General features: G+C 43.4%; 2 protein-coding genes across 5 annotated transcripts in view; one reads left to right on the top strand and one right to left on the bottom strand.

Moving 5' to 3' along the window:
- The window catches only part of Wasf1 (WASP family member 1), a 48,514-nt gene extending 43,173 nt beyond the window's left edge, over window positions 1-5,341 (bottom strand). For 2 of the 3 annotated variants that reach the window (XM_057762354.1, XM_057762356.1), the window contains exon 1: window positions 4,792-5,341. The gene's annotated coding sequence lies outside the window, so the exon portion shown is untranslated. Of the gene's footprint in view, window positions 1-3,978; window positions 4,054-4,791 lie in introns of those variants that run through there. The other variant, XM_057762355.1, reaches the window with a different exon arrangement.
- Window positions 5,342-5,479: 138 nt separating this feature from the next.
- Window positions 5,480-12,243, top strand: part of Cdc40 (cell division cycle 40) — a 49,970-nt gene continuing 43,206 nt past the window's right edge. Inside the window, exons 1-2 of one of the 2 annotated variants that reach the window (XM_057762187.1) lie at window positions 5,480-5,526; window positions 5,728-5,979. In XM_057762187.1, coding sequence (XP_057618170.1) covers window positions 5,791-5,979 — 189 coding nt within the window. In that variant the 5' untranslated portion in view covers window positions 5,480-5,526; window positions 5,728-5,790. The other variant, XM_057762186.1, reaches the window with a different exon arrangement.

Here is a 12,243-nt window from a genome sequence, read left to right as displayed (position 1 = left end):
CCACTACCGGGTTAACCAACTCCAAGTGAGCAGAGGACAGGCGGAAAGGTCCACATGACATCATTGGGAAGAACAGGGAGAAGGCAGTTCCCAAGACAACCTGGGATTCAGCTGACTTCACTCTTCCACAAAATCCTCACGAGCCCCAATCTGAGAAAGTAAATGTAAGAGGCTCCATGAAGTGACTTGCATATAAAGCAAGCATAAAGTACTTCCTTCCCTCTTCGGAGAAAACGCTATACTACCTTTGAATATCATTAATCTCCAAGTAAGTTCATTAAAAATCTACAAATACTCCCGTGACAAACAGATACTCTGTGATTCCTTTTCTCACAACGCCCAGCGCTTTCCACTCGCAGACCAGTCTGCAGCAATCGCATCCACTCCACTGAGCTGAAACCAAAAACAGGCACTAGGAACATAAGAATGAAGCAGGGGTGATGGGGACGGACAGACAAACAACACAATGCATCGTCTGCCTCCAACCCTACCAAACCTCTACTAAGGCATGCCATGCCATTATACTGAGAGCTTACTTTAAAACCTATCAAATTAATAATGTAAGAACTAAACACCGTGTTTCCAAAAGAAGGTGTATGAAGAAAAGTTTAGAACTATGTTATTTTCCGAAACAGATCTAGAAGGAAGAAGCCCCTGATGAGAGCATAGGCAGAAATATTAGGAAGGGAAAACGTCTCACGAGAAAGGAGGGTTCCCCAGATTCTTTTAAGTACCTTAGACTTCTGTTCTAGGGAAGAAACCAGCAGGGACCCTCAAGGAGTAAAAATCACAAGAAGACCCTCCGCCCCTCCAGTTTCTCACATGCCCTAACATCTTGCCCCATAGGAGGTGCAGCAACACAAAAATCACCAAATATCTTCCTCTTCCTGTTTGATAGACGAAAGAAGGCAAGCTCCTGAAAATGCTGTCACGGGCAACAAGAGCAGAGAATCGCCAAATATCACTATAAATACTTTAAATATTTTCATGTATTTATAGTAGCTGTTAGCATAATTTTTATAATTTCCTAGAAATTTGTAACTACTAGCATAATCATGAATCTCCAGTATATTAGGCGCTGAATAGGCTCTTAGTGGGCTGTGTCTCATCACTAAGCACACTGCTTCTGAGAAAGGCATTCCAAGCCAGTGGTGATTAATCCTCACCAGGAACTTCACTGGATGTGTAATCACCCAGGACACAAACCTCTGGAGCGTCCAGAGATTGGTGACTCCATTCCAAGCACTCAGATCCTGGCTGAATAAAACAGAAAAACGAAGTGGAGACCAACATTTCCCTCCCTCTTTGATATGGGGTTCCCTCTACACCTCTCGTTCCTATAGTCAGCTGCTGCACAGTCTTGCCGCCATGCTGCCCCCACCCCTACCGCGCCACCCGCATGGACAGCATCCCTTCAAACTAAGCAAAATACATCTTCCCCTCTTTTAAGCTGTTTTGGTTAATTCTTTAAACTCTATCTCAGGAATGGGAAGGGGAACTACTACAAAGTCTTACCGCATGGTATGACTTTATAATGCAAGGAAAAGTTAAGACTACCAACCCATAGGAATTCAGATTCAAAATTAAGAACAGGAAGTATATAGCTCAGCAGTGGAATGCCTGGCGCATAGGCAGTCCTGGATTTTAACCCCAGCACTGATAAAAAAGAAAATAAAATAATGGAGAAGAGAGAAAACTTAAAAATTATAATCTGCATGAAATAAATAAAAACATATAATGCTTAGTGTTATGAGGTTCTCTCTTGAAGCCGTTTATTTTTAAAATCTGTTACATAAGCAAGCAGATTTCATTTATGTACATCTTTTTTATTAAGCCTCACTGGAAAACTGAAGTCATCTAGAAAGATAATTTCAGAAACGAAAGTGTTAACGTCCATTTTCAGGAAGCACACTGCAAGATCATTAGCATCTTTTCATGTAGGGTGCCAAGATCTCCATCATCCGGTACCTAGTGCTAGCTCTGGAACATGTGGTATGGGGACTATAGCGGATGTTACAAAACCCTCCAAACATATCTTTCTCTTTAGAGATAACACCGCTTTATTAAATAAAGTATTTGCTAAATCCTGCAATTGGTGGCTGCTCCTTTTGCTCGCTGAACACAGATGAATCCCTTGCTATTTGTTAAACGCAGAGCCACCACCTCGGATTTGTGACGGTAAGCCACAGAGTAGTTTTTATCCCCAGAGCTCAAAAAAGACCAGAGCTTTTCTTTATCCAAAAAACAAACAAACAAACAAACAAAAACAGAAAAAAGTTAAATTTCAGCTCTTTATATTTAAGAAAACGTGATAAAAATGCATTCAAATTAATTTCAAAAAATAAAATAAAATCAGCTATACAATGAACTGTAAAATGAATGGTAAGATTGTAGAGCCTTTTCATTTATATAACTTCCTCCCACAAAGTAACCAAAAGTCTCAACTGGAGTAAAGGTTTTAAGGAGACAGTCTTTCCACAGAAGTTTTTGCTGTGAAAATGAAAGAGTCAATTGCTTAATAAGGAAATCAAATATATTCTCTACTATTAAAATGAAGATCAAGCCTTGGAAAAAATAAATTATTCTTAAAACTAAGCAAAGACAAGATATTATACCATAGTAATGCATTGTCTCTTGATATACGGATATTTATGAACCCCAGTGAAAAAGCTTCCCTACAGGAGGTTATCTTACAAGTGATCACAATTACGAAACGTTGGTCAATATTTTCTAATCAAAAGACCGTCAACATTTCCTAGACTCTTTGCAAATTTAATTCAATATTCTACTTGTTACCAATCACTTTTATCAGTACATCTGTAATTATTACATGTAGGCATGCAGTTTAAAATTAAAGACCACAAAGAAATAAGAAATTCATCCAAGTTAAAGCCATCTTGCCAAAGCAAAATCAAATGTAAACCAGCCATTCTCAGGTGCCATGGAAAAACATGCTGAGGCATTTCATGATTCAGCAATGAAAATACGTAAAATGAGTTTAAAAGTACTATGAAAATATCGTCTCTGAATTAATGCATAATACCTTGAGGAATAGAGTAATGCTCCCATCTACATATTAGGAAAGCAAGGCAAAAAGATGTCCATTTTGTAAACTGCAAGGTCTTTCCTAGTCAAGTAATGATTCTACACCATCAACTTGTATGTATGCCGCTGCTCGCAAGTGCCATTAAACAATCACTGCACCTTCAAATTCCTGCATGTCTGTGTGCAACCCGGTTTTTATCAAAAGAATTAACAAAATGAGCTTAACCACATAAAGATGGGAAAGAATAAAAAAGGAAAAAGAGATGTTTCTGGTAACTAATTAATTTTTAAATAACAGCATTTAAATGGTAACTAATGTTTGTTTCTTACACTTCAAAAGCATATTTCATCCTTAAGGTAAAGTATGCAAAATTGGATCTACTTATCCATGATCAAAGTCAGAAAAAATAAGGAAAAAAAATTTATAACTATCAATAAAATATACTGTAAAAAGAGCTAACCGAAAAGTAAAATACAAGTAAGTCAGGGAGTTAAGACCGCCCCCCATATTAAATCCTTCCTTTCATTCAAATGAAGGCTATCATTAATCAAATACTCTACAAATATGAAATACAAAACTTTTATTATTCAAAACAAAATTTTGTATTAAGTGTTTTATTAAAAATATTCAGAATAAATAAAAATGCTTTTTAACAGAAACTTGGATCACCAGGGATAAACTGCTCCTGCGAGTTCCAATTGGGACTGCATTTGTAATTGTGTTACGCCGCTATCAGCAATTAGAAAAATGAAAGTTTACCAAATTAAATTTACAAACATCAACACAGTGAACAAGTAATTAAATTAATCACACCGATTACTGAACAGAAACAAGACTTCGCTAATACGTGAACGTCAAGAAAAATATGTAAATAGACTTAGGCACGTTTTGTATAGTAAAGGATAAGGTCAGAATGAACTGTATTTAAGTACCTATTCCAGCTAGGTAGGTATTAATCAATTAGTCAGTCACAGAGCAGGTCGAGAGTGTTCGGATAGGATGAGCTTTCTTTTCACCATTATTCTAGTTCATCATCCGCAAGTGCAAGAGAAGGTGTCAGAGTACGGAAGCTAGGGGGCACGCTGTAGCTAGGGGAAAAGAAAAATGGGAAAGGTGCAATGGATGCTGCATAGTTGAATAATTATCTGGGTGGCACAATGGGCGACTCCTGCCGACATCAGAGCCCAGGGAGCGTCTCCCTAACTCTGCCGAGGAACCTCCCGATTCCCAGTGAGAAGAGCCGGCAACCGATTTGCCTTCCTTTTCAAATGGGAAAATAAAGGGATGCCTGCACTCGCTTTACCGTGGTCGTGCACAGGGAGCCGAGGCGCAAAGATCGGCAGCCAGAGCTCGCTTTTCAGACCGGCTGGCACGCAGGGCGAGCCGGGGCTCCGCGGTGGGCTGCAGCCTTGGCCGGCGCCGAGGCTCGAGGGCGGAGAAGCGGGGTGGGAGCCGCGAGCCCCGCGTCGCAGGTGAGAGCCGCAGCCGCTGCACCCGGAGCAGCCTCGGGCTGGTCCCCGCACCCGAGATCCCGCGCCTCGTCCTCCACGCGCAGCCCGGGCTGCTGGGCGGCGGGCGCGGGGGAGCCCGGGATGGGGGCGGGGGCGGCGCGCCCATCATCGCCACCGCCGCTGCAGACCCGGGCTCACACGCACGCCCCTCTCGGCTCCGGCCGGTAGAGAACAGTTCCCTTGCCAGGACCCGGGGAAGAAAAGGGACAAAATCCTGACAAGACTCGTGCTCACCGTGAAACCGTGGGGGGCTCGCGCCTTACCCCTTCTTCATGCTTCGGCGGCGGTCGCCGGTCCCGCTCCGCGCTGGGACTCCACCGAGAGCCCCTCGGGAGCGTCGGGCTGCGGGGTGGAAGCCGCGCCGGGCACTGGCTGAGACGCCGGGCCGCCGGGAATGCCACCGGGGGCGCCCACTGGTTGCCCGAGCCGCGGTGCGCGCGACGCGCGAGCGAACAACACCGCGAGCCGCCGCTGCCCTGCGCCCCCCTCCCCGCGCGACGCTCCACAACCGGGCGCGGAGACCCGCGTCTGCAGCAGGGGGAGCCGCGGGGCGCTCTCCGCCTCGCCCCACAACCTTTCCCCGGAGCTGAGCCCCGCGGGTCCCAGGTCTCTGGACTTAAGATTTACACTTTCCGCTTGAGCCTCGCAAGTCGTAGGGCGGCGTGGCGGGAGATTCACCCTCCGCAGTTACTCGTCCGTGGGCAAGAGGACGGAGCTTCCCCCTGTCCTCGGGCTCCGTGGTATTGTCCAATCCGCACTTTGGGGGAGGGGGCCGGAGAGAACGATGCTGGGCTAGGGAATGGGGGGAAGATGCTATCCAATTGAATGAACCATCCTTTGTGGGGCGGGGTCGAAGGCTGACCCCCCTCTGCCCGACTCCGCCTCCTCTCTTCAAACTACATTTCCCATGGTGCATTGCGCTTCCCGCCCCGCTGCACGCCGGGAGTAGAGGACTTCGAGGCTTCAAAGGTATCTCTGAACAGGGTCTTTAATCAACGAGGTCCTGAAAGTTATATGTAGTTGTGATTTCCTTGTGCTTCTCTAGATAAATGTTTGCAAACCTCAAGTCCTTTCTCGGTGATAGTAATAATCATTAAGTTTTTCAAAGAGGTTATAAGTGATTTTTTTTATTAAAGAATGTAAACAACGTGTTTCTTGGCAATCTGTCAGGACCTGGGAGTCTCTGCTTCTTCCGCCCTGGCCTGACCACAGCACAGAGGATCTGTTGCAGTCATGTCCGCTGCGATTGCAGCTCTAGCTGCTTCGTATGGTTCGGGTTCAGGGTCCGAATCGGACTCGGACAGTGAGGGCAGTCGGTGTCCGCTGCCAGCCGCCGACTCTCTGATGCACTTGACCAAATCACCTTCAGCAAAGCCCTCTCTGACAGTGGCGGTGGACTCGGCTCCGGAGGTGGCGGTTAAGGTAAGGGTTTTAGCCACTGCTGGGTGCAGGATTTGGTTTCAGCTTCCAAATGGCTTGTCTCCGGTGAGGTACTGATTTACCTGGGCGCTGAGAAGTAAGTTACCAGCGCTTACACGTCTTCCCACATCTTCCTCCACTACCCTCTACCTCTTGTGTCTCCATCACTTAAAAGTGGTCCGGTAGGGGAGGAAAGTTTGAATTTAAGGCTAGGACGTAGCCTTGTTAGAGCAGATGTAAGTTCAGATAGGTAAAAGTGGATCAGGACTTCCTAACTAGAATTTGTGCCCTCACTGGAAGCGAGCCCGTGATCAGGCACTGTTTTGGTTTTGAGAAACTAGTCTCGAGTCCTGGCTTCACCACTTGCAAATTACACAGCTTCCTCTCTTGTATAAGGGAGATAGCTGTTTAAAAACTTAACTATATTGAGAGGTTATTGTAAAGATTAAGTTAAGTTATGTTATATAGCACCGAGCCTAATGGTCTAAGATAACGGCAATCCATGCTAGCTATTGTGATTATCGATGCTAATACAGTGAGTGGGGAAAGGACATACACTCTAGGAAGTAGCATGCATGAGCACAATGAAGGGAGGTTTTGACTGAGTATGTGTTATTGTCCAGAAACAACAGGCCTGAAAGCCCAAAGGCCAACAAAACAGTGCACACAGGAATCATTCTAGTGGGTAAAGCAGCCAATTAAATGTGAGCAAATAAAGTCATTACAGATTGGATTGAATACTGGGAAGGGAAAAAAAAACATTTTAAAGAATAAGATAGAAATATGATTTTTGTAGAATGCGCAGACAAGTCCGGGGTGGGGGGGAGGTCGGTTCAAAGAAAGTGAAGTCAAGTAAGCTACAGCAAGAGTTTCCAAGCTTAGGTGACTTGCAAACCTAGGAAGGCAGAGACTTGGTGTGTCTGAGGTTGATGTGTCTTAAACCCAGTGAGAGCATCTGTCAATCAGTAGTAAGCTCCAAGTGGGGAGAGGGGACCTGTACAGAAATTCCTTCATAAGATGTCCCTAGGTCTTGTTTGTCTCTTAAGCCTTCTGCAAGTTTTGACAAACCATTTATGAAACTTTGCTGGGTTTTTTTTTTTTTTCTTTTTAATAAGGACATCTGGCATGAAAAAATGCTGGGCATTCTATCTTTAGAGCAAAACAGAGCTCTCCCAACTGAGGACTTTTCAGCCTCCCCAGTCTGTTCCTTAGAAAACTCAACTGTGGGTGCTGTGCCTTCTCCCCATCTTTGTCGCATTCTCCCCCGCAGCTCAGTGCACACACCACCCCCCACCTCCCACCCAGCTCACTGCACCCGTCTAGCCTCAGCTTCTTAACTACTTGCTGGAGTTGATGTCCTGGGCCTTCCATTCATCAGGTCCTGTCATGGGCTTGGATCTCTGCATCAGTCTCAGTGCATTTTTCCCTGTGGTTTTCACTGTGCTCTCCTCAGCCTTTGGGCTCCCCGATCTTCCGCCAGCCCCTTCTGCTCTACTGCCCTTATTTCACGTTCCGCTCCACATATTCTCTCATATATTTTGTTAACCACAATATGTGCTCCTTCCCTGCGGCTCATGGGTGACCATTATGAAGAGGACATAGGCATGAAACGAATCAAGATTCCAGCATTATTCATGTCTACCTCTAGTGCTTACCCACATGGCGACTTGGATACATTCCTTAAAAACTCGGAGCCAGTTCTTACTCATCTGTCAAGTAGTTTTAGCTACCAGTTTTCAAGAATGTGAAGCAATTTTAACTGTACCAAATTCACGCTGGTTAAATGCCAGCCATCCTGGTAAACCATCCTAAACTCCTTGCCAGCTTAAGCCCTAAATTAAAAAAAAAAAAAAAAATCTCATCCAAGATGGTTCTCAGGCTCCTCTTGAGTGGTGTGCTAAGAACTTCAGTTCCTTTCTCTCAGAGTTCACTTTTGCGTTCTCAGTTCGACTGATCCACATCCCGGTTAGTTGTTCAGCTGGTACTTCTGCTTCATCAGGCTTTTGTTTTGTTTTTCAGATCAGTTTCGTGCTCTCTGATGCCCTTAGCACAGCCTCCACAGCACCCCTGTTTCTCCTAGGAGTCATTCTTGACCTTTTCAGCCATCGCTTTCCCCGCTGTAACTGAGTGAGGTTTATCAAATTTCTCTTTCTGCTGCCGATGCCGCCGTTTAGTTCAGATTCTCATTTCTTCTAAAACAAGAATAATTTTGTGTGCTTCTTTCTTTTTGTCTTCTAGCTCCATACCCCCGTCTTTCTTCCACAGTACATTTAGAATGTTCGTTCTAAATTCTGATTTCACCGTGTCACATCCCTGTCCGAAAGCATCGTGTTGTCTCTTAGGTAAATACTGAATTCTTTATACAGCCTGCAAAGCCTGCCATCCTCCCATTCTGAGTTCTCTAGGAAGCCCCACAAGTCTAATTCTCTTTCCCAGATTCCCTGGCCTCTCATCTCTGGAACTGTGGTCCCCCAGCCTCAGTGTACATGTTCCTTCGTCTGTCTGTCTGTCTGTCTGTAATCTGTATATCGATATATCTTCCTATAGCCTTTGCCTTATCCCATTGGCATCACTTACACGTTTCTAAATTTGTTTCTGCGGCCCAGAGAATGTTGTATCCCCAATGCCTTAGACACAGGATTAAGGGAAATTTGGAAGAGACTGTAAAAACTAAGAAAAAAAGTCTTGACAAAGTATGGACATTGAGAATCGGATTCGGAGTTGAGCAGGCAGTGGTAGGGAGTAAGTTGTCTTGAGAGCTTGCTTAGTTCAGTCTCTAAGGAATTGGTTCAGTAAAAACCAGGTGTTCTCAACCTCAGAGGCGCCAGAGGTTCAGTCCGAGCTAGGCTAGATCCCCGGCTATCTGGGTTCTGTCTACCAGCATTTGCTTATATGCAGGGAAAGGAAATGATGACGTGTAGGAAATGTAACTGCAAATGATTAGCAAATGATCAAGGGAAGAACTGGGAAGCATGAAATACACATATCTGCATTCGATTGATTTTTCTGGTGACTGAGAGTATTTGACCAAAAATAAATGTGTGCCCTGCTGTGTCACTTCTTTGGGCCAGGGAGGGGAAGGATGGTGCACATCACAGAACCCATGTGACATCAGAGCAAGTTTATTCCCCGGCTCCCTAACTCGCCACTCTGACTGAATGAGTAAGCTCCAGGTTCAGTGAAAAACCTGTCTCAGAAAATAAAGTGAAGCAGGGTTGAGGGAGACACTTGACACCAACCTCTGCTCCCACAGGGTGTTCCCCGGCACACAAATGTGTACACATGTACCTCATACAAAGAAATTAAAGTTTAAAAAAAAACGGTCACGTAATAAATTGGGGATTAACAAACTTCAATAAAGGGCCAAATTATAAGTCTTTTACTTTATTGACCACATGTTCTCTGACAGGCCTTTCTTTTTCCTTCATGTCTTTGTAATCAACACTTCCAGACTGTGAATGCCATTCTTTCTTTGTTAGTACAAAATATACCCTGTAGGCTAAATTTAGCCCCTAGACCGGAGTTTGTCAACCCCGGTTCTAGACAACACCACAGTGCTCAGTAACAAAGTCACATGACACCACAGTCCCTAACTTTAATGCATCCTCATTAACAGCTAGGCACACAGATAAGATTTCCATGTAACTATGAACTTGCCCTTGAACCAAAGAAAAAAGTTACAATAAGATATTTGGGCTTGTTTATTCGTAGGCAGGACCTTAAGTATCCCAGGCTGACCCCAGTCTCACTGTGAAGCCACCAACGACCTTGAACTTCTGACCCTCAGTGCTGAGGCTATAGACTTATGCCACCCTTCTGTCCACACCATGACTTCGTGTGTGCTGAGGAAGCACTCTTATCACCTGAGCTACATCCTCAGCCCATAGTAAAAATATATGTACATTAGACTCCAAAGTAAAGAGGATGATAAAAACACAATGAGGTGCGGCCATCCCTCTTTGTTTAAAGTCCACTTGTACACATGGAAGACTGTAAATGCACCGTTGTGGATACAGCAGACAAAAGGCGTCCTTCCGGGTGTCTTTGTGGCCTTTGTGTTCTTTATCTGGTGTCACTCATAGATCATGCGCCCGGTTCTATGAAGCGGTTACCCTAGGAACCACATGTCAGAGTTCCTGAGAACCCTCACCTTCTAAGCAGCACAACACCTTCAGTTTTGCTCACACCCCTTGTTAAGATGCTGTTGTGTGGTGTATGCACACACATACCCCACAGGGTAGCCTGGATGGCAGTGGTCCTTGCATCCTATCAGCAAAGATCCCTGTTAGACTGTCTTCTAATACAGCGGCTGGTGGTGGCACGGGAGTCCACGTCTAGTTAATGCTTTCTTGGGGGGTGTTTCACTAGGTTTAGTTTACTTAGCTGAGAATTTCTCTTAGCTCACGTAAGACATTTTACCTACTCAGTTGTTATAACAGACCAGCTGTCTTTCTAATGAGTCTAGTTTTCCTTGAAAATGGTTTCCATAATGATTTTCTTTTGACAGCATGTAGATATCCACCACCCTCTTTTATTTTATTTAAAGTATGGTTTCATTGTGTTTCCTGTGGAATGAATGTGTGAATTTTTTTTCTTTCTTTTTTTTTCCACTTATAATTCTGTTGAGTTTCTTTAGCAGAAGATAGATTACTTTAGATTGTGAATCTTCAGTATTTCTGGGAAGTTCACAGCTCTCTTTGCTGCTTACTTCTTTAGCCGCATTCCCCTTTGTTTCTGGAACTCCATCTCCATATATTTTTGTTCACTATTATAGAGTAATGATTTAGTGTTTGTTTCGGTTAGACTTTTCTTTTAATATAGCATTGTTCTAAAGCGGGGCGGTGCTGGCACATGACTTTAATCCCAGTACTTTAATCCCAGGCAGATGCAGGCAGATCTCTGTGAGTTCAAGGCCAGCCTGGTCTACAAGAGCGAGTTCCAGGACAGGCTCCAAAGCTACAGAGAAACCCTGTCTCGAAAAACCAATATATCATTGTTCTGTTTGCATATTAGAAATCACCACTTTATACACGTGCTATGCTAGGTTAGGTATGGTGACACACATCTGTAATTCCCACACCTGAGACCGAGGTAGGAGGGTCATGGTTCAGGGTCATCCTGGACTTCACAGACAGACAAAAGACAAAACATAGCCTCATGGTATTGCGAGAATTATTATGCTGGCAGAGGCAAGTTTCAGAAAAAAAACAACAAAATTATTCATTTACTTACTTTATAGTAAAAAAAAAAACTAAAAACAGTCCTTTCAGACAATGACTATTACTTTTCCCAAGTGGATTCCCTGTTTAGTATAGACAACTTGAGTAAAATGCAAATTCTGCCTCTTACATCTGTAGCATAGCTTTAATTTCTTTTGGGACAGAATTTCTTATATTCATGAACTTCAACTAAATTACTTTCCCCTCTATATCTGTTAAGGGCCAAGCTCAGAAAATCTGTATATTTAAATTTGTTTTCTTTTACTTCATCCTTCCAAACTCTTCATTTTGGGAAATTTAGTCATTTCTGATTTCTGAGAGGGGAAATATGTCATAAATTGATAAGAGCTCCATAATAATGACTAAAATTTCTGATACGTTTACATAGTGTTTTCATGTCTGATTTCTTACATATACACCGGAAGGAATGTAAAGAGAACCTATCAGTGGAAACTTGTTTAGCCCAAAATGCTTCTGTCAACAGTGATAAACTGTTTAAATTTATTTGACCCATAGTGCACCCTTCAGTTACTGACTTTAAATCTTTGTGACTAATTGAAACTGGATGGAAATCCTTTGTGATCCTATGGTAATTCTAATTGCTGCCTAATTGGCACTGGGTTCCTCCTGAAGTTTAAACAAGGCTGAGGGACTGTCCACATTTTTCTAGTTTAATTTAAACCTTTTTTTCTCTGGAGGATTGTTCAGTTCATTCTGTAATGTAAATGTAGCCATAATGGAAGCTTATGATCTTACTTGTGATGTTTATTGTGGTTATTATAAAACGTTAATTTTTAAAATTGCTCTTTGTATTTAAAAGGTACTGTCTCACCATACCGTGTTCAAAATAATTCAAGTTTAGGATCTTCTATTAAGTGGTCTTAATAACTATACCATTTGAAGCCCAGCGAGGAGATGGGAATGTGCCTAAGCCACTTGTTCTTTTAGATAGTTTGTTCTAGGGGTTGAATATTAAGAGGGGATGGTATTTAATTTTGGTTTTGTGCAATTTAAGCAATGTCCTTACCTTTACAGTAATGGTTTTGAC

This window comes from Chionomys nivalis, chromosome 2 (genome assembly GCF_950005125.1).
Source record: "Chionomys nivalis chromosome 2, mChiNiv1.1, whole genome shotgun sequence".
NCBI classification, from domain to species: Eukaryota; Metazoa; Chordata; class Mammalia; order Rodentia; family Cricetidae; genus Chionomys; species Chionomys nivalis.
This window is presented reverse-complemented; position numbering and strand designations above follow the sequence as displayed.